The sequence below is a fragment of the Musa acuminata genome, chromosome BXJ3-4 (assembly GCF_036884655.1).
Source record: "Musa acuminata AAA Group cultivar baxijiao chromosome BXJ3-4, Cavendish_Baxijiao_AAA, whole genome shotgun sequence".
NCBI classification, from domain to species: Eukaryota; Viridiplantae; Streptophyta; class Magnoliopsida; order Zingiberales; family Musaceae; genus Musa; species Musa acuminata.
Genome location: NC_088352.1, coordinates 29,548,797 through 29,570,730, shown reverse-complemented (window position 1 = coordinate 29,570,730; position 21,934 = coordinate 29,548,797). Strand labels below are relative to the sequence as shown.

Below are 21,934 nucleotides of genomic sequence, written 5' to 3'. Positions count from 1 at the left end.
CTGTAATCATATTAATTTTGGGAGCGACGTTTAGAGTTCAGAGTGAGAAACGTCTGTGACATTCAGCAACTCTTTGCCCAATATAAAAGCATCAAATCAAAGATCAATATTCGTGGTTTTGTGCAGCCGTTGGATTCCTGTTCAGAATATAAACATATATAAATACACACTACATATACTGGACACTGCAATTCAGATATTCCAAAGAACTAATTTGAGGGCATCAGACCTGTAAATTCCCATTTTTTACAAGCTGCAATTCACTTTTGTCACACCAAAAAAGAAGAAAAACATGGCAGAAGGTGAATGGTAATGGATCATCCCAAGCAATTAATCCAGTCCGTTTATATTGCTTTTACTGCTAGAGGCAGTAAATGTAAACACCAAACATAGCTAACCAATCATATAGCATGTAGATGAGAGCAAAGCCCTTATATAGAGGAATAATGCAGTGAAAAGCCAGTCTGAACATCCAAACTAAGACATAAGACACTGAAGGTTGGCTACAAAGCTTTCTCCTAATTAAGCGAGGCATAATGGCTGTAATCTCCATGTTTAATCTACTTCCAAATTACAGCATGCACCATGCTGCCACCATCTGCCTATATACCTCGTGGCATTGCAGTGAGCATAGCAGGGTAGGTGAAATTGCAAAGTGATGATGGCTGACCAACCTTTTTCTGATGCATCTGAAGCCAAATTATAGGGTCGAGTCCTCCAAACTGATCCTGTCATAGTCTGCTGTAAGTTCGATACTCTTGTTTCAGCTGATCCCTGAGGACTCTCCTCAGCAATTTGTTTGAAGCGGTACGAGGAAACTCTGGGACAATTTTCACAAAGCTCACCTGATAAGTGGAGTCAGGAAAAGCACAGAGTTTTTAAAACCTTAACATAATATAAACATACTAATTTCTGCTTCATTGGAAAAAAAAAGAAAAGACTACTGGTATGGTCAAGAACTGTTCTACTCTTAATTATAGCAAAATGGATACAAATAGTTCAGATAGACAATATATCACCATGAAGGTTCTTAGGAGGGGCATTAATACCTTGAACAAAGGATTGAGATAGTTCTGGATGGCTTTCTGGAATTTAGTCCTCAGGAACTCAGGATCGCACTTTGCCGACTGATTCTTAGGAACTACTAACACAACCAACCGTTCAGGGCCTCCAGTATTGGATGTAATGGTGACTGCTGCTGTCTCTAACACATTTTCATCAGCTCTGTTGCATACACGTTCTATCTCCACTGAACTTGTCTGGTAGTCACAGGCATTTATAATTTACCATTTAAGAACATATCTGATGCTATGCTTACTTCAGAAATGGGACAATACTTGGAATATTTTGGCATGGTTGTTACCTTAATGCCTCCAAGATTCATGGTGTCATCAACTCGGCCATGGACAATGTAATAATTACCCACTGTTCTTTGAATTATATCTCCATGTCTTCGAAGGTTCTGGAGCCATATTAGCACGTTAGAAAATTTAAGAGAGAGATAACATCTGATGGTTACTGGTTGCCATTTAATATTCATTTAATTGAGGTGTTAAATTGAGTAAATTTCATGATCCACATATGGCAAGACAAATGACCAATGGAGTCATCACCTGAACCCAGTTCAACTGTTGCAGTCATGTGAAAACTTTCATATGAGAATCACTAAGAGATGTTGAAATACTAAGGTCAGTCAAATCAGATATTAATTTTATGTTTGAAAGTCATAAAGATGGGAAAGGTAAACAGTGCGTTCCAGCTTAAAGTTGACATGATTCAAGTGTGTACTGCAGTACGATGCATTGTAACAAGTGAAGAATGAAACAAGATGATTGCAGCGATGAAAATAGTAACAGAGAAACTAAAATTGAGAGATTTGTTTAAAAACAGTCATGTGTGCAGTATGACATGCGCATGGTGATGCCAATCATTTCTCCTTGGGGATCCAACATCAATCCTCTCATCCCTACTTAATTATGATTACCCAGTTGATTCAACCACTACACTACTCACATGAGCATTACAGAGGTCGCAATTGAATAGATCATTCGAGATACAGCATACCAGCATGCTGGTCCTTGTTAACTGATCATGAGCACACGCTATGAGACTAAACATTACTAGAGCCAATCTGGTAAACAATTTTGTCATACATTTCTTATGAGCATGTGGTAGCGACTACCATGTCATTGGCAAAAGCAGAACATCCCCATATCTTTTTCTTAAAGTATTTCTTGATGAGCATAAGTTGATTATCATGACATGCTCCATTCTGATTCGGACTATCACATAACAGGAGCTCTTGAGTTAAGAAAGTGTCCACCAGGAGGGCCAATCTCTTCATGACCTGCCAAATCACCTAACGTGATGGCATAAAATATAGAGTTGCAAAAGATGGCTTAAAGATTTAATTTCCATAGTGTGACCATGTATTGGTAAAATGTTGAAACGGTACATATTTTGTGAAGATCATATGTTTAAGACCTAAGAACAAAACCAGGCGGCCTTCAGAAGGTGCTCCTTGAGAATGGGTAGTCATTTGCACTACCCACATCTTAGTCCACATCTAATGTGGGACTCTTGTGAAACCACAATTGATCTACTCAAATCCATGACATCCTCATCAGTCCACTTAGCTCTCTATGATCCCACAAGTATTACGAAATATTAGGGGTACCATTGCCATCAAACTAATACTACCTCATCAATCTTTGTCTCCTTGTGCTCTAGAAGTTCATCATGATTCACAAGATTTGACACACAGACCACAAACAGTTACTGCTCTCATACTACAGTTTTTGTGTACTATGTGCAAAAACTTACGGATATTGTTTCCAAAAAGATAAATAAAAAGGTATAGAACCTACTAGAAACTTCAACAAGTAATAAGCAACAAATATAAGTGATAAAGACCAGGTTACAATCCCACTTGCTGAAGCCATGTTAGCATGATGATCCTAATACTCACCTGTTGAAGCAATGTCAACAAAAATCAGGTTCCTGTTGTATGTGCTCATGATAGAAGTATTTTTTATTACTAGGCTACTCAAATGTTCCTTGCCTTCTCCTTAATAAATATGATGTTTATGATTCTTTAACATATTATTAAAATTTGGCCCCAAAAAGAGGAGAGTGTTGCAGTTTAGTGCGCAAGACTCCTGCCAACAGGGTTTGGAGAGGGTATAAAATTTGCAATTGGATATTTTTTTGTGATAAGAAGTATAATCCTGTGGATCATTTTCTCCAAAAACAGTGTAATATAGGGAGGTAGCATAAATCATCTGCAAATATCAGAAGAAAACTTGGATATTAAGTTCTTGCAGTGGGGACTATATTTCAAACTGTTGATGAATAGGGAAGCGGATAATGTAAACAGAAAAGGCAAATATGTAGTAAACAACATACTTTAGCTAAAAGTAACCTAATTACATACCATTCCTTTGTATGTAGGCATTCCATCAAAGTAAACCTTCTTATGATTGGCGTTGAGTAACCTATCAGTAGATCCCATGTAGAGAGGAAACAAACCAACTTCTCCAACACAAGGTTGATCATCCGGCTGTTATGTAGGCCACAAAATATCATTTGTATTTTCTAAATGCAGTTATCAAGTGCTGTTCTTCCCATATATTTAATTTTTATAGGGAAACATCTTACATATGGAATTCCTTGTTCATCAAAAATGATGAATCCTGTTGACATTGATGGAGTACTAAATGTTGCGAAAGCTTGCGGCTGCAACAAGCTTCCCTGGATGTAGCTAGATGCAAGTTCAGTCCCACCACAACATTCTATAATTGGTCTGTAGGAAGCCCGGGAAGAGAGCCATAGGTCATCATCAATATCAGAGGCTTCCCCTGTAGAACCAAAAATCCTGCAAGGATGATTGCATAGAATGCTATACTATTAGGCATGCATTGGAGAAAATATATAGTCATCAACACAAAGTACCTGATCTTGGTCCAGTCAAGCTCTTCCATGCATTTGCTGCTTTTCCAATATTTGACTAGGCTTGGTACTGTTCCTAACATTGTCACAGATGCATCCTAGAGAATAGTTTCAATGATCACCCAAAATTGATTAATAAATGCATATGCACATTGGTACAATCTTTTGCGGACATTACCTGGACAAACTTTCCAAAACCACGTCCAAGTGGAGATCCATGGTAAAGAGCCAGAGTAGCACCATTTAAGAAACACGAATACAATATAATCGGTCCCATAACCCATCCTAGATTTGTTGGCCAGCAACAAATATCTCCTGCTTGGATATCAATATGTGCCCACGAATCAGCTGCACATCTTATTGGTGAAATCTGTGTCCAAGGAATAGCTTTGGGTTCTCCTGTATGGGTTGATAGAAACAGAAAATGAACCATCTGAATAAAAAGGTTCTACAAGAAGTAAAACTGGAAATATACTAGAGTACCTGTTGTTCCTGAAGAAAAGAGTATATTGGTCACACTGTCTGCTGACTGATAAACAGGAGGATAGTTATGCCTGCTGTTCAAAAGCCAAGATTGTCAAATAACAGATTTTTTTCTATTAATGATGTTTCCATAAATAAGACTAAATCCAAATTTCTGGAAAGTAATTTTTAATGGTGAACAATAAAAACATTACGAACCTTATATGTTGTATAACTAAAAATGAAACATTTAGTCAGTTAGATAAACCTGTATATTACCAATTAGTAAACAGTATTTTCAGGATATTGACCTTAATATATGAAGTTAGGATACCCAGAGCACGAGGAACATCTATCATAGATGCACCTGCAAGAATCCCTTTGTTGGATGGAGACAGACTCTAACAAAAGACAGCTGAGCACATTTGCAACCAGCAATGAGGTGTAAAATTTTGGATTGAACATACGCCCAACATATTGGTGTAAATATTTGAAACCACAACCAGGTAGGCATGACCAACAATTGCAATTAAGTGGACTTCCAACACTAACAAGCAGGTAACTCTTTAAACATGTATGTATGACTATAAATACATAAGAATTAGAAGCAGAAACAGTTGTAACCAAAATATGATGGTAAAAAGGGCAGACCTAATAAAGTTCTTCCCCAAAATGTATACTTATTTATATCACGAGAGTGGTAAAATTAGCATACAAATTAATTAACAAAACATCTGGTGACTTGGAGTCAAAATCCTAGGTATATATTTAAGAAGGGGTCAGGAAGCTTCTATAAATTCTAGGTAAAGCAAAAAACACTCAGTAACAACATCATAAACTTGAACAAAACTAGTGACAAGCACCAAGGTAAAATGATCATCTATATTAGGTTACTGTCCTAAACGATTTAATAAGATAAGAGTTGCAAGACAAACCTTGGAAGTGAACCAGCAGAAGAGATAAAATCTTTCCATGACAAGTCATGGCTTCTTAGTTGAACTCCCACATCATTGCCATGAGCAGGAACAACAATAACGACACATGACGTACCCTTTATAACACGACTGAACAAAAACACTAATCAATGAACATTTTGATAGCCATCAATTTTCAATGTGGCAAAATAATGAACAACATTCACAAGTTATTCATGGGGCTTGAAAACATAAAAAAGTGAAAAAATAGCCTGTTTATGAAATTACATGATAATGCTCTGGAAGACACGTATAGCTGCAATAAGAAAGCAATAAAGATTTTATGAACTTTTAAGTATGACCATATCCAGTGAGTCATATATTGGGTTGTGATTTGTTTTTAGCAAAAAAGTCACAAGATCACATTAAGTTATTCAGGCACTGGGATGTATGTATCATTCCTTTTGTAACAAAACCTAAAACTAGGAATTGTACAGAACAAGTAATTGAAAGAGGAGAAAGAAGGAAAGAGATGACTCACAGAAACATGACGATTTTATGTAGGTTAAAGTTAAACATTGAGCCGATGGAAAAGTTTACATAGGTGAATGTAGGTTGACAAAATAAGTTCCCTCGAATGCAAAAGCTTCCCAATCTGTAGATTCCTCACTCAGAACCTAAATAACTAACATTGTGAAGAATTTATAGATATTGTGTTAAATTGTACATGCGGCAGGTGCACAGCATCCTAGGTCAATCAACTAACAGTCAGAATTAAAGCAAGACAATAATCCATTGACATGATCAAATCAGTTAAGCAAGGGAATAAGGAAAAGAGAGGGCATCATAAACCTAAAACCAGTTTTAATGTTGGAATTAGAAAAATGTATTGACGATGGATGCATCCATTACCGTGAGAGAAAATTTACAACATGCTCTACTTTCAAATTTGGAGGTCACCAAACAATTTAAGGCAAGAAACACATTGAATTGATTTTAAAAAATCTTAGGTAGTTACACATGCATGTAAATTTGCAAAACTTTAAAACTGAGTAAACTGATTAGTCTTACCTGTAAAGAGAAAAGTTTGTTACCAAGTAAAAATTACAATATGCTCAACATAATAATTTTGAAGTTCCTAAATGATCTAAAAGAAGAAGCATGTTGAACTGATACAATTTTGTGAAACAGATCAAAAAGCTAGGGTATTGACATATGCATGTAGGTTTGCAAATATTTAGAACAAATTGAATCAACTAATCAGTAATCTTACCTGTAAAGAGGAATTTTTTTATCTCCTCGAAGAATGAAGTCCTGAAATGTCCTAATAATTACAAGGTTAGACAACTTAATAAATGAGGAAAAAGAATATATATCACGTTGTTTTCACTGCACTGATCAGCAAAACTACATGACCATGATGTTTGAAATTATTTTTGAGAGCACAAGGATCAATTACTTTAAACATCATTTAAAAGCATACTTTACCTTCTTTTCTGTTACTTGTGTTCTTATTCAATGAAGCAATTTTTGATGCAAAGAATTACACTTTGAGAAGCATATGCTAGAGCAAATCCACATGCTTTACCAAGTAAATCTAAGATTAGTGATTTGAATCAAAATAATCTTCATGCTATTGACAATTTGCTTCATACTGATTAAGTTAACATGAATGCACTGGTTTCTGAAAGCTTATGAATCATAGTATGGGGCAGTCCAGCATACGATATTCTCACTAGTGAGTGCACGAGACTCCATCCAATGCGCCCGGCATGAGGCTGGGGGGGGGGGGGGGTGGGGTTGTGGGTGGGGGTGGGGGTGGGGGTTCCATTTGTGCAATCTTACGCAGCAGAGTCTTATTTCTGTGAGTGGAAACTCATATTCTGTGGAGAAACCTCAGTATGAAACCAAAGCTTGCCCTCAGCTTCAGCATCAAAGTAATAATATTGAAATGCTTCTACAGAATCCATATGTTTGTTTGATGTTTATTTCTTCAAAAGCACTATATCATGCTTTGTTGATTCTATCTTTCATACAAGACATTCTAACACACAAAAATAATATTAAATACAAAAAGATCTATATTGGAAAAATGGTACTTTGCATGGTTAGGGTGTCCATCTTTGGCCAGCACAGGTCAAAGATGTGGAAAATGGTATTTTGCATGGTTATGTAGTCTGTCAAATGCTAATAGGACTTTTGGTCCAATGAATGAGGATACCATTATATAATGCTTTAGATGCACTTGTGGTATATCATGCATGCAGTGGAGGACAAATCATGTAGACTGACCAGAATTGTAATGCAGATCTAGTGTTGACCATGCTCATTAAATAATTAAATGGTCAAAAGACTCAAAACAAGCATTCGCCTGCTCCATCGGCTCCTGCCACACTCTCAGCATGACTTGGAGTTTTGACAAAGTATATCATGCTAGCATGATAAGACAGATGAAAATCATTAAAAGCCTTCAAAATGTTTTTGCCTAGTATTCATGAATAATATTTTCATTGGCATCTGCTCATGTTTTATTTGAAAAGAGAAAAAAAGGTGTACTATCATATGCATATAGATGTGTATGATGCACAAGAAGATTGCATCTAAACGCAGACACCATTTTACATATGATATATCAGTGATAAGTACATTACAAGGACTAGGGAAATGCAAATTATAAGATCTCCCAAGGGTCCCAATGCTCTTGATCTTTTTGTTCAATAATAATCTTGATGATGCTCACCTGCGTAAATATCCCTTTTGCTTTAGCCACCTCCATCCGTTTTGCAATTTCGTTTGCTGCAAAGCTGTCAGCTATTGATACAACAACACATCCAGCAAGGATGATTGCTAGGTATATGATTACTGCAGTGCATGTCATTGGCATGTCAATGGCAATAGCATCTCCCTTCATAAATATTTTATCAATTGCACGTGCGACTAACCTGTGACTCATAGGGTAAACAAATAATCAGCTATTTTGCATACATCTGACAGTATTTAGTATACATCTGTTAGAGTTCAAATATGATAATTTTGATAGATTTCAGTAATCTATATAATAATTGCAAATTGATAATTCCATTGAATCATACATGACTTGATTACGAAGTTCCTTCAGTGACAAATAGTTTATCGAAGAATCATCAGAACCTTCGTTTCTCCAGAGAATAGCCACACTTTCATCTGTCCTTTTCTGGGATTCCATTGGTAAGAGACAACACTCAGCAATATTCAGGACTGCACCTGGGAACCATGCTCCACCATTCTTAGAATTTTCTGAAGTATCCAGAACAGATTTTGGGGCCTCATGGAATACCACAGAGAGCTCTTTTATCACAGCTGACCAATAGACCTAAGAAAAAATTTCAAAGTTCACTTAGTGGAGGATATTCAATTGCAACCTTTTGGGGAAATCACTGCCTGTATGAGCTGTACCTGACACCTTACAAAAAAGCACTAACGTTGATACAGAAAGTATTGCCAGTTCCTATAGATGCAGTTAAAGCAAGTTACCTCTGGACGGTGAGCTGAGAACTTCTGGAAGAGGCTGAAGCTCATAAGTGGATCATGATATGATGATCCTAAAAGCTTCGGACCATGATGTTCCATCAATTTCCAAAGATTTGTATGCTTAGAGTTTATCCTGCCAAGAAAAAATAATTGAGTACTATATTATAGGACTTGCACATGAAAGTTAATATATGTTGATTTGAATATGAATATTTAGTAGAAATTTTCACATCATTAGCATTATAGGTTAAAAATCTTAACAATGCAAAATAAAGTAAATGAGTGTAATCGATAGCAAGGTTCATCATTGTGAGAACTGGACCCGTCTCAAGGATTTGCTTGGTCGGTACATACCGATCCGTATTGACGTACCAACACAAGGTACGTTGGGGCGTACCGACGAGGACTCGAGCAATCCATGCCTTGATCACTAGTCGCATCGGTCTATACCACTCATACCATACCAACTCAAGCGGTACAACAAGCATTGATCGATAGAGTGACAAATCACAATATACTAAAAAATTATGATAATTTTTTGAAAAATAATAAAAAGATATGAAGTTGCTAAAAATTCAAAATGCTCATAGAAATATCTACCATAAATGCAAATAAAATTAGGACACTAGAGAAGTTTGAACATAGAGGTGTTTCCTTTTGCATAGGACATCATCAGTGTACCATATAGAACTTCTTAATTGTGAATAATCTATTTAGAAATCATACTATGGTATACATCTTCTAATGCATTGCAATTCACAGAATTTCTGGTCCCCAACGAGTTACTAACAAATTCTCTCTAATGTTAAGAAAGAGAGGTATCAGTTGCAACTCTAATTATGACCGTTGATTACATCATCTTTGGTTCACTAAGGGCTCTTAATAAGCTCAAAAAATTAAATTAGAAAAAAGTAAATCAAGAAACCATGTATTTTTAATAGAATATAAAACAACTAGATTAAAATTTTAAAAAAAATAGTAAGGTTGTGTGTTACAACCTAAGTGACCATTGTCAACATTACAGAAATAGCCTCTGTTTTAAGGTTTAGAGTCTAAATTTATTGAGTCTTCCAAGAGCATGGATCAGCGCAAAGCTCACGCACGGGACCACCCTTTTTCTTTTATATACACATTCACTATGAAAGCATAAATACCCTTAGTTAGCCTAACATAACAAGTGCTACTTCACCAAGAAAAGCTCCTATCTTAGCTAAATGATGAGCACCTTGTTATCACAAAGGCCATCACTTTTACAATATTATAATAATGCCCAAAAGTGTGTAATTGGTTGCACATAGCAAAAGATTACACACAGACTAATAGGACATAGATCATGATTGTGAAAGGCACTTCTTGTTGAACTTGAATCCTTTCAACTATCAGTCCCCTTTTAACACATATTTTTTTGTTCTTCATTTTCCACGTCGGACTCGTGCATCCTACCAACACCAGATCATGGCGAGAGAGAGAGAGAGAGGTTTACGGGGAGGGGAACCAGTAGGGGGGCGGGCCGCGGGCGGACTGGTCCCACGTGGCATAGACGGAGTAGTAGACGAGCTGGTGGAGGGGGTGGGGGTGGGCCGGCAGCAACAGGCCGCTCTCAGCCACGGCCCGCCAGACCTCCGCCTCCGCGCCCTCCCGCGGCTCCTCCCCGACCAACCGGCGGAGCCCCTCGTGGAAGGCCACCGCCTCGTCCGCCTTCAACCCCGCCGCCACCACGTCCTTCACGCCGATCTCCCACACGCTCCCCTTCGCCATCGCCCCTCTACCAGATCTCCCTCCCTATATATATATATATATAATGAGACGTGCAATGAGAGGGGGGCGAGGGAGGGAGGGAAGGGTTGTGTTCCGGTAGTTGGGGCGTGCGGATGTGGGAAGGACAGGTAGCAAAGCAGAGTAGTAATTCGGTGAGGAGGAAACGAGGCAGGTCGGTGGAAGGAAGCAGAAACCAAACAGAAAGGCTGCTCAGTAAGCCAGCCTGGGCTTCTCCGTGAGGTCTTTTGCTTCGGTAGTTGTTATGCTTCTAGAACAACCTTGGTATTAATTAATCATCAATTAATAATTAATGCCGATCAATAAAAATAATAATAATAATAATAATAATAATAATAATAATAATTAAGCACCGTTCATCTAACTCATGTTGGTTTAGAAAAGCAAAATCTCATCTTACACCCAAATTATCGATGGATGATGGTATATCACATCTATTTATTCTCGTATCAACGGTTTAAATCGATTTATAGTTGGAGATTCACTGTAATGCAATGAATTACAATCATTCTTGTTCAAATCTCATTACATCACTGTGATGCAATGACAGTTTGAAAACTAATGCGATGAATTTTCAACCTTGTTTTTTTTTTGAAAAAAAATTAAAATTCTAAAATTGACTAGCAAAGATATTTCTTGTTTAATAGTAAGTAATAACCCACTCTTTTAATAATAACAATAATCATAATCATAATCATAATCATAATCTGCATAAAAGTTATTCTTTGGTCGTGGGTTTTTTATTTGGGGGCGGGGGGAGGTGTGGGAATGAATGACTCGTTCAATTTGTTTAAGTCTCTTGCTATATTTATTTATATAACGCCTTCACCACATTAAAACAACGGTAAGTGTCAATTTATTGTCTATTTACGAGGATTTGTTATTAAGATAACGAAGTTGACAAACACTTACAATTGTGTGTACATTCGCTCTAAAATAGAACATAAATGTGAATATGGTTTATGTAACAAAGAAGAAGTAAAGTAGTGTATGGATGGACCAATCAAGCTTTTCCGAGACTTGTAAACCGCTGTTTCAATGGAATTGGTATGACACGACACTTGTTCGTTCCATTGATGTTGTCAATCGTATTACCAGGAGGGCAAAGAGTTTCATTCTGTCAAGCATGCATGCATGCATGCATACTTGGATTAAAAATGTCTTGAAGAAAGAGTATATACAAATATTCAAATACCACAAAATAATAAAAAGTCAACGCCTCGTTGACATACAACTTGACCTAATCTTTTAAAAGATATATATATATATATATATATATATATATATATATATATATGATTAATTTTAATTAGTTATTTTTAGAATCTCGATCTTTGTATTTTAAAAATTATAATAAAAATCTTATGTTTAGAAAAGTAAGAACATTTAATCTTATTTTCTTTATGTTATCCATTTTATTGATAAAAATATTATACGTGTACAATGATAAATCTTATTATATTTTAGTTAATAGAACGGAAGATATAAGAAAAAATAAGAATAAATGTTTCAATTTGATAAATATAAAGGTCATAATGAAACTTTTAAATATATAAGGATCGGAATGCTAAAGGTAGATAATTACGAAGGATAATCTATAATTCTATTTTTTTTTTATAAACAGTAAGTAATAAAAATCTAATATCTTGTTCTAACCATAATCATAAAAATAGGATTGCACTGACCGAAAGGATCGGAAGAAAATTAGAAATCGAACCTTCAAGTGGTTCATTTGATTTATGTGGTACGAAGGACATTTATCATTTCTCTATTCGCTGCTATCATTCTCTTTAATTATATTATATGTATTTTTTTAAATAATACTACTCATATATTTTATATTTCAAATATTTAATAATTATATTATATTTTTTTAAAAAAATTAAATCTATCATTTCAACCAAGGGCCTAACGATTCAAGACTTAACTAGTTTTACCATGTAACTTGTCAATTTCCGGTCTAATTATATTATATTTTACCATGCACACAAGTCAAATATGACTTTTTTTTTCTTTTTAAAGAAAAAAAATATCTATTAATTCCTCACAGACCTACAAAACGACTCATGCAAGTTGGTGTCCAAAATGATTGATAAACAACACAAGTGGAATGCGATCCACCCACATAAAATAATTCTCAGAAAATCTAGTCTGCTTGATTGCATTTTCTAAAATAACGAACATAGACAAAATAAAAAAAATTAAAAAAAAAATTGTTACACAAGCAAGATATGATGAATGCTCGCGGTAAGTGACGACGGAGTTGGCGTCGTTGGAAATTGCGTGTTAGAATGACAGCTTAAGAAAAGAAAAGCCAATAATTGAGTTTGGAAAAGGAAAGCCAATAATCGAGGTTGCCAAGAGAACCATCCATATCTCTCTCTCTCTCACCTAATGGTCAACTTTTTTGTAACATGAGGATTTTTTCTTCTTGTTGTTTCTGTAGAGATCTTTGGTAGAGATCCATCCATATTCTAATGGGCTATTTAATCTGGAAACAGTCTTTTTTTTTCCACATTTATGATATATATATATATATATATATATATATTACTGCAAAGGGCTTCACTTTTTCAGCATATAATTAATTTTGTATCTTAAAAAATCAATTGTTTTTTTTTTTTCGTTTCTTTGCCTATTTATTACTCTAGAAATTAAAAACTAAGAGTTCTAGAGCATAAAAAATAAGAAGAACAGAAAAAATAAAAATGAGTAAAACGCTTTTTAAGGCATTAAACCCAAAAAGATAAGGTCCCCATGATTTCTAAACTCAACCTGTTAGGCTTGGTCTGGAATCAATGACCCGTAATAACCTTTCTTTAATGATGTAGCAATGTGACTGACTCCTGACATCTTCATACATCTGCTTCACGCCAATGGAACATGCAAAGTCGTATAATAGATTTGATAAGTTTCAAGCATAATTTAAACAAGTTATTTTCTGATTCCATACATCTGATTAGTGCCAATCCTGTGACCATTTGCTTTGCCACAGATAAAGAGTTATAAATCCAAAAAATGATTTGAATGCCAACCACCAATTTGTAAGATTTGGATTCTGTAACAAATGTTCTGTGATCAGTTCACAAGAATCAATAAGAGTTTAAAAAAGGTTGATGTTCAATGTATAATAACTGTTTATTATATTCTCTATATTGGATTCCAAAAGTACTTACTCACCTTAATAATCTCGAACATAAATATCTGATATCTGATAATTTTGTGGCTAAGGGATTGGACCCAGCAGCATCAGCTTTGGGACATTATCATAAAATCCAAAGCTAATTCAGATTACAAAGTTACACAGAAAAAAAGAATTACCCTTGCATCAGGACATTATCATAAAATCCAAAAAAGAGATTTGGAAGGTGCAGAACAAAGATGTATTTATCATGAACAAAAACACTAGGCATGGCAACAAGTAAAGAACACAATGCATTAACATATACTACTAGACTCGAATGACGACTACATTAAAGTGTTTTGAGGAAGAACAAGTTACGATTACAAGTTAAAGTTAAAGGACATGCCGTCCTCCTTCGCTTGGTCTTACAAGAGGTGACACTCTTCTCCTGAGTTGATGCTTGATCCTTTTTTTCTAGTTTCATCTACCTCTATAGGTGATATTGAGGTGGATACATATGGTGGGATCTGAACGAATACGTGTTCAAAGGCTCTGAGCTCCCAACCCAACATATGTCTAAGCTCGACTTTAAAGGGATATAAAGTGAAATAACTTTTGTATATAAATAAATACTAGTAGGGCATAACATATAGCAGAATTAAATAGAATCATAATCAAATAAAATACTAAGATTTACGTAGAAAATCCCTCCAACGTGAAGGGTAAAAACCATGGTGCAAACTAGAGATAATCCACTATAAGAATAATGAATATACAAATATGTCTTTTGCCCAAAACCTAGCAACAATCACAAGAGAATAACTGGGATACAAGGATTACGTCATTATGCATAATATCCAAATTTTCCTTAAGTAATTACAGTAAGAATTTATTACAGATCTGATCTAACTTGAGATGAGAATACTGCATGGATGATTGAGAACAGTCTCTCCGTATTATCACTGTCTTCTTCCCTTTCCTTCTTTCATTTTTCTATCATTTTCTCCTAATTTTTGGAATCATGTAGCTACAGAAAAATCTACCTCGTTGCTATAATTTTTCTCCCCCAAAAACCACAGCTACCACACCCTCCTAATTTGGATCTAGGGTTTGAAGAAAGGGGGGTAGGCTATGGGCTATTAAAGGCCACCATGGGCTGAACCTATAGGTTGTCAACCAAATAACCTCCCCCTTCAGCCCATAAGGGAGGCTGTCTTATGACTCTTCAATATGAAGTCATGTCGATCAACTGTCGGCATATCTCCTATCTTTCTTTTGATAAGTTCTTTGTCAATATGTCTGCTTCATTATCATATGTATGAATTTTCTAAAGCTATAACTGCTTCTCTTCGAGTACATTTCGAATCTAGTGGTATCTAACATCTATATGTTTTGACTTGGAATGAAAAGTTAAGTTCTTACACAAATGGATGATACTCTTGCTGTCACAATTCACTACATAGTTTTTCTATTTCAGCCCCAATTCTTGTAAGAATTCTTTCATTCATAACATTTCTTTGTAAACCTCTATAGCAGCAATATATTCTGCCTTTGTGGTGGAGAGAGCAATATACCTTTGCAATCTTGATTTCCATGACACAGCTCCCCCTGTAAAAGTAAGTACAAAACATGATGTGGACTTCCTCGTATCAATATCTCTTGCCATATCTGTATCTATGTAACCTGTCAACACAGGTGGTACACCTCTAAAGCTTAAACAAATCATAGAGATTCCTTTGAGATATCTAAAAAACCACTTCACTGCTACCTAGTTCTCTTTGCTTGAATTTGCAAGAAATCTACTAGTAACACCTACTGCATATGCGATGTTCGGTCTTGTACATACTATTACATATATTAAACTTCCAACTACTGAAGCATAATGAACTTTTTACATTTTCTCCTTCTCCTTATTACTTGACGGACTCTATTCTAAGCATGACTTGAAGTGACCTACAAGAGGAGAATCAACTGGCTTTGCATTGCTCATACTGAACCTTTCCAATACATTATCAATGTATTTCTCTTGTCACAACCAAATCTTCTTGGTTTTTCTGTCACGGAAAATCTACATGCCTAGTATTTGTTTTGCTGGGCCTATATCCTTCATTATAAAAGACTCACTCAGTTCTTTCTTCAACCTATCAATTGTAGATATATCTTTCCCAAGAATAAGAATGTCATCAACATAAAATTAGAGAATAATAAAATCATCACCAAACTGTTTGATGTACACACAGTGATATGAAGCTATTCTTTTATATTTATTTTCAGTCATAAATGAATCAAACTTTTTGTACCATTATCTTGGAGCTTGCTTCAGCCCAAACAAGCTCTTCCTCAACTTATAGACAAAGTTCTCTTTACCTTTGACTTTGAAGCCTTTTGGTTACTCTATATAAATTTTCTCTTCCAAATCACCATGAAGGAAAGCTGTCTTCACATCTAACTGCTCAACCAGTCCTAGCTAGCAACAATACTAAGAGCAATATAAATATAAGATATTTTAACAACGGGAGAAAAAATCTCTTCAAAGTCAATACATTTCTTTTGACCAAAGCCTTTCACAACCAATCTAACTTTGTACTTTGGTTGAGAACAATATTCTAGAGTCTTCAACCTGAAAACCCACTTGTTCTTTAAGGCTTTCATTTCATTTGGTAGTTGCACTAAATCATAAGTGTGGTTTTTTTGAAGAGCATCTATCTCTTCCAGGATAGCAACTAACCACTATTGAATCTCAGATTTTGATGATGAACCAATTGATAGTATTTATGATTTGATCTACGTTTTAAGTGACGCAGGATGCTTCGATCAGTGAGAGACAATTAAAGCAGGAAGAATCATGTTGGGCTAGAGGATTGGTCGACGTATCGATAAAAGGCTTCGAGCCAAAAAGAGCAGATATTGCGCCAAGGATATCGGAGTTGCGGAGGTCAACTAACTGATTGGGTAATGGGCCACAAGAGAGGACGATGCGTCGAAGAATCGGACGAAGCATCGATGGACCAATGACATGCCGGACGATATAATTCATGCTTAGTAATAATTATCTAAATCGAAGTGTGTTTTTATGTGTGCAGGATTAACTACGATAGCAAGGTATAAAGTAAAATAAAGTCTCGAAGTCAATAACGTGATTTCGTTGAGAGTTCGAGAGTTCATCGGAAGTCCGAACGTTCATCGGAAGTTCTACCGGAATTGACCAAGAAGTCCTTGAGCTTGCTAAATAAGCTCATCGGAACTCACCAAGAAGATCATCATGAAGTCTAGAAGCTTGCCGGGCGTCCATCGGAACATTGCCGAGAGATCATTGGAAGTTCGCCGGAAGCTCGCCGAAAGAAACCAGACTTATTGTGCTTAGAATATGTCTTAGGAATTATAGTTAGCACATAATTAGAGTTAGGATTGGGAAGTAATCCCATCAACTCTGTTAGGGGCCAATTAGGCCCGAAGTTGGGTTAGTTTGGGTCGAATTCAAGGCCCAACTAGAGTGCTGAAAGCTTGGCCGACGGTGGCACCGCATGGGGAACAACACCCCAGGAATTCTGGGCGGTGGTACCATCGACAGTGAATGCTGCCAGTGGTGGTACAATCCCTATCAGGCGGTGGTACCGCCAAGTGGCAGATCCTGCGGTGGTAGTATCGCCCAAGAACGACAATGGTACCACTAGTACACAGGAAACCTAGGATGAGACCTTTTTATGCTCCAAGTTTGAATCAACTTAAAGCCTATAAATACCTCTCTGATCCCTGGTTAACTAACACAAGCACAAAGAATTTAAAAAGGGAAAAATGCTGTTGTAATCTCTTGTGAGAATCCTCCTCTAGTTTAAGTGTTAGTATAGTTTGAGAGAGGAGTGAGTGCTTCTAAAGGTTATCTTCTAAACCTGTGAAAAGGAGAAGAGGGGTGTAAGAAGGAGGTTGATCTTTGTCTATTAAAGGATGCTAGTGTCCTCGACAGAAAAGGAATCAATGGAGTGGATGTAGGTCACGACGATCGAACCACTATAAAAATCCGGTTTGCCTGTACTTCTTACAATTTACTTTTATAAACAAACCGCCTCTCCTTCTTACTATGCTTTTACTATGCCTACACTCGAATATGCTTTTAAGTTTTCGAAATCAATTTTATCATATGAAATGAAAGAATTTTCTTAAACCGACATTTTTATCGCTGCACTAATTCACCCCCCTCTTAGTGTTGACTTGTTCCTAACAGTTGGTATCAGAGCCTCACATTTCTCATTTGGTTTAACACCCAAGAGAATGACTCTTTTCGACTTTCAAGAGGGTCACTCTCTTATTCGTCCTCCCTTGTTCAATAGGACATACTTCACATATTAAAAAACTTGAATGAGAGTTTTTTTTGCTTTTATTATATTTAAATTTATGAAATATTATCGAAAATGGATTTCAAAGGTCTTCTCTTCTGATGAACCATTGGAATGATTTGGAGAAGAAGACATTTTCTTTAAATGTAAAAGCTATGAATGCTTTGTTTTGCGCCTTAGACAAAAATAAATTTAATCATGTTTTTATGTGCGAAACGACTTTCGATATTTGGCACAATCTTGAAATCACACACAAAAAACACTAGTACAGTAAAAGTTTCGAAGATTAATATTTTAATACATGATTTCGAATTGTTTCATATGAAACCAAACCAAACCGTTATTGACATGTACACCCGTTTTACAGATGTCATCAATGGTTTAAAAGCACTTGGTATAAATTTTTCGGATTTTGAACTTGTAAACAAAATTTTACGTTCTCTTAATAAGAGTTGGGATCCGAAAGTAACTACAATATAAGAGGCAAAAGATCTTAATAATTTTTCACTTGAAGAACTCTTTGGTTCATTAATGACATACGAAATGATGCACAATGCACGTGAAGAACTTGAGAACTACCTTCCAAAGAACAGGAAAGATTTCAGACTTAGAACGATTGAAGATCACTCAAGCATAAGCTCAAGTGATGGTAAACTTGAACTCCTCATGAAAATTTTAAAACAATAATCAAAAATTAAAAATGAACTTAAAAAGAAGAAGAAGGCAACTTTGGATGAATCGAGCTCATCCGAAGATGAGGAGAAAATCAACAAAGGTGAGATGGCAAACTACGCCTTAACGGTATTCGACAATGAGTTAAACAACTCAAACGAAACTCTTGTAATTTATTTCAAAATTACATAATGCTTTTGATGAGTTATTCTTAAATTAGATTAGCAAATTTATATTTATTTTGAATTGAATGTTTAATGATAATGCAAATATAAAATTGGATCATGCTTACCTTTCTAGTGGTTTTAAAAATAATCATGTTTTATGATAAACAAACAAAATGATTTTGATTAAAAAAAATACTTTATCATGATGAATGTTTTGAAAATAAATGTTTGTATCATACTTGATGATTTTTATGTATGAAAACTTGAAGTAATGATTTGAAATCATATGTTTTGGAATTATGTGTTATACTTTTTGATCTTGATGATTTTTGATTTTTTCGTTTTAAACGTTGATGCATGGTTTTGACATAAGAAGGAATATTTGGGCATGCTAATATAAAGTCAATCACATAAATTGACACAAAAGAAGTTTAGATATCTTTAAGAATCATTCAACATTATATTCAACGAAACCATGCTTGATGTCTTAATGAAAATGTAATGATGATTTGAAAGCATGCTTAATGAGTTTATATTTTGAAATTTTGCATGAAAATTTTTGTGATATTTTGAAAGTTATTTTTCGGTGTTAATGAATGATGCATGTTTTTATTTGACATAAATGAAAAAGACATGCTTATGTGAAATCAATCTTATAAATTAAATCACTAAAAAAAAGAAAACTTTTTCCTTAAAATTTTTTTTTACTTTATCGACTTTTCAAAAAGGAGAGACTAATGAACTTATCTTTATTCTTAGAATCTCTTGAAAATGATTTTGATTTGATAATTTGTATTTGAATGAGCTTTATCTTGATTTTTCAAGATTTATAACTTGAGATTTCTTATGCATGAATCAAAATATTGTATCATTTGATCTCCTATGTTTCTTTTTGCTATTTATAAAAAGAAGAGATTTGATGAAATATATCATGTATTGCGGCATTCATAATTTGATATTATTATTTTTCATGACATGATGTGTAAATCCCTTTGTATTTATGGTTATAAACCTCATGTTATAAGTAGAGCATTGATATAAAAATTATATTCTTCCACTCTACTTCTTCCTTGTTTACAATAACAAAGGGGAGAAAGAAAATTGCTAGCTTGAATGATAAACTTAGACACGTTAGATTTTCCAAATGCATAAATTCTTCTTATACATTTTTTGGATTATGATCTTGATCTCTTGAATTTTAGACTTGATCTTTCATTTTTGATAATTGAAATAATGATTGGAGTATTGATGTAATTATGAATGATGATTTGGAATCATACATTTTATATTTTGGAAATATACATGATGATTTGGTTTTATGCATGTTATACTTCAACTTATGGTAATAATGCATGCAATGATGAAATATTCATGATAAAAAATTATTTTGACATTCATGACTTGATTTTTCATCTTTGTTATTTATCCTTTGTCATGATTTGAAAATTATTGTAAAGGAAAAAAGAGATACAAAATTGTATTCTTCCCTTCTTTTTGATAATGATAAAGGGGGAGATAGCTAGCTTGCTCATCTCAAAAAAATATAAAAATCTTGCCAACTTTCATATGTGTGTAAAATTTGCTAGCTCACAAAATATAAAATTTGCTTGCTATCACATCTAAAGAGAAGATGCAAATATACTTCATGTAAAACATTGTATTTTGCTTGCTTGTTATCTTACATTATTTTTCAAAAACTTGCTAGCCTTCATACTTCAAAGAGAAGTGACACTTATCAAATTGTTAGCTTATATGTTGTAAAATAATATAAAATTTTGCTAGCTTGCACTTTGTAAAAGAAGTAAAAATGACACTTCTCAAAAGAGAAAAAGAGCTTGCTATCTTAAACATCACTAAAAAATTGATAGATTGCCTATCTTAAGAAGCAAAAATGCAAACTTGCATAATTTACAATCTTGTACATCTTTAAAATTAATGATGATTTAGTGATTATGCATGTTGTAAAGTGATGAAAAATTTACTAGCTTGCATGATGTAAAACTTGCTAAATTTTTTAGCTTACAAATTGCATTATGATAAAACTTGATATCATGTTTATTATGCAATGGTTTGAACTTGTATGTCTAAAACACTTGATAGTTGTACTTCTCCTTTTTGTTGATGACAAAGGGGGAGAAGTATGATGATGTTATGTATATGTTTATGATAATATGTTTCTTGGATTTTTGAATCCAAGAGTTCTATCAATATGACATATTGATAGAGGGAGTTTGGTTAAACTCTAGGAGTTTGTTTAAACTCAGTCGTCAATTGGTTGTCATCGTTAAAAAGGGAGAGATTGTTGAATCTTGGATTTTGATGATGAAACCAATTGATAAGTGATTATGATTTGATCTGCGTTTTGACTAACGCAGGATGCTTCGATCAGGGAGAGACAATTAAAGCAGGAAGAATTATGTTGGGCCGGAGGAAATTATGTCAGAAGATTGGACATCGGGCCGGAGGATCGGTCAACATATCGACAGAAGGCTTCGAGCATCGGGCTAAGAAGAACGGATATTGTGCCAAGGATATCGGAGTTGCAGAGGTCAACTGGCCGATTAGGCAATAGGCCGCAAGAGAGGATGATGTGTCGAAGAATCAAATAAAGTGTCGATGGACCAATGACATATCGGACGACATGATTTATGCTTAGTAATAATTGTCTAGATCGAAGTATATTTTTATGTGTGTAGGATTAACTATGATAGCAAGGCATAAAGCAAAATGAAGTCCCAGAGTTAAGAACGTAATTTCATTGGGAGTTCGAGAGTTCGTCGGAAGTTCGAACATTCATCGAAAGTTCTACCAAAATTGACCGAGAAGTCCTAGAGCTTGCTAAAGAAGCTTGTTGGAACTCGCCAAGAAGATCATCGTGAAATCCAGGAGCTTGTTGGGAGTCTACTAGAACATTGTCGAGAGATCGTCGGAAGTAACCAGACTTATTTTGCTTAGAATATATCTTAGGAATTATAGTTAGCATATAATTAGAGTTGGGATTGGGAGGTAATCTCATCAACTCTGTTA

At 35.0% G+C, this 21,934-nt stretch overlaps 1 protein-coding gene across 3 annotated transcripts; it reads right to left on the bottom strand.

Moving 5' to 3' along the window:
• Positions 1-293: 293 nt before the first annotated feature.
• LOC103981891 (probable CoA ligase CCL12) lies at positions 294-10,784 on the bottom strand. 3 transcript variants are annotated; one of them, XM_065149610.1, is made up of 14 exons: positions 10,318-10,784; positions 8,838-8,967; positions 8,417-8,676; positions 8,065-8,266; positions 6,598-6,638; positions 5,346-5,474; positions 4,432-4,505; positions 4,127-4,347; positions 3,952-4,046; positions 3,658-3,874; positions 3,434-3,559; positions 1,364-1,462; positions 1,050-1,259; positions 294-845 (listed from the first exon to the last, which is right to left on the bottom strand). In XM_065149610.1, exons 1-14 carry the CDS (start codon positions 10,590-10,592, stop codon positions 732-734), a joined length of 2,193 nt encoding a protein of 730 aa, XP_065005682.1. In that variant the 5' UTR covers positions 10,593-10,784; the 3' UTR covers positions 294-731. The 3 variants fall into 3 exon arrangements, with proteins under 3 accessions (XP_065005682.1, XP_065005684.1, XP_065005683.1); XM_065149612.1 differs by having other exon boundaries at positions 294-820; XM_065149611.1 differs by having other exon boundaries at positions 4,432-4,502.
• Positions 10,785-21,934: the final 11,150 nt, after the last annotated feature.

Bases quoted from the DNA above. Each gene is read 5' to 3' on its own strand.
- LOC103981891 (XM_065149610.1), bottom strand. From the start codon at position 10,592: ATGGCGAAGGGGAGCGTGTGGGAGATCGGCGTGAAGGACGTGGTGGCG. The intron at 4,506-5,345 runs GTTTGTCTTGCA...GCTTTTGAACAG, and splicing joins TCTGCTGGTTCACTTCCAAG to CAGGCATAACTATCCTCCTG. The intron at 1,260-1,363 runs GTAACAACCATG...TGTGACTACCAG, and splicing joins TGAATCTTGGAGGCATTAAG to ACAAGTTCAGTGGAGATAGA.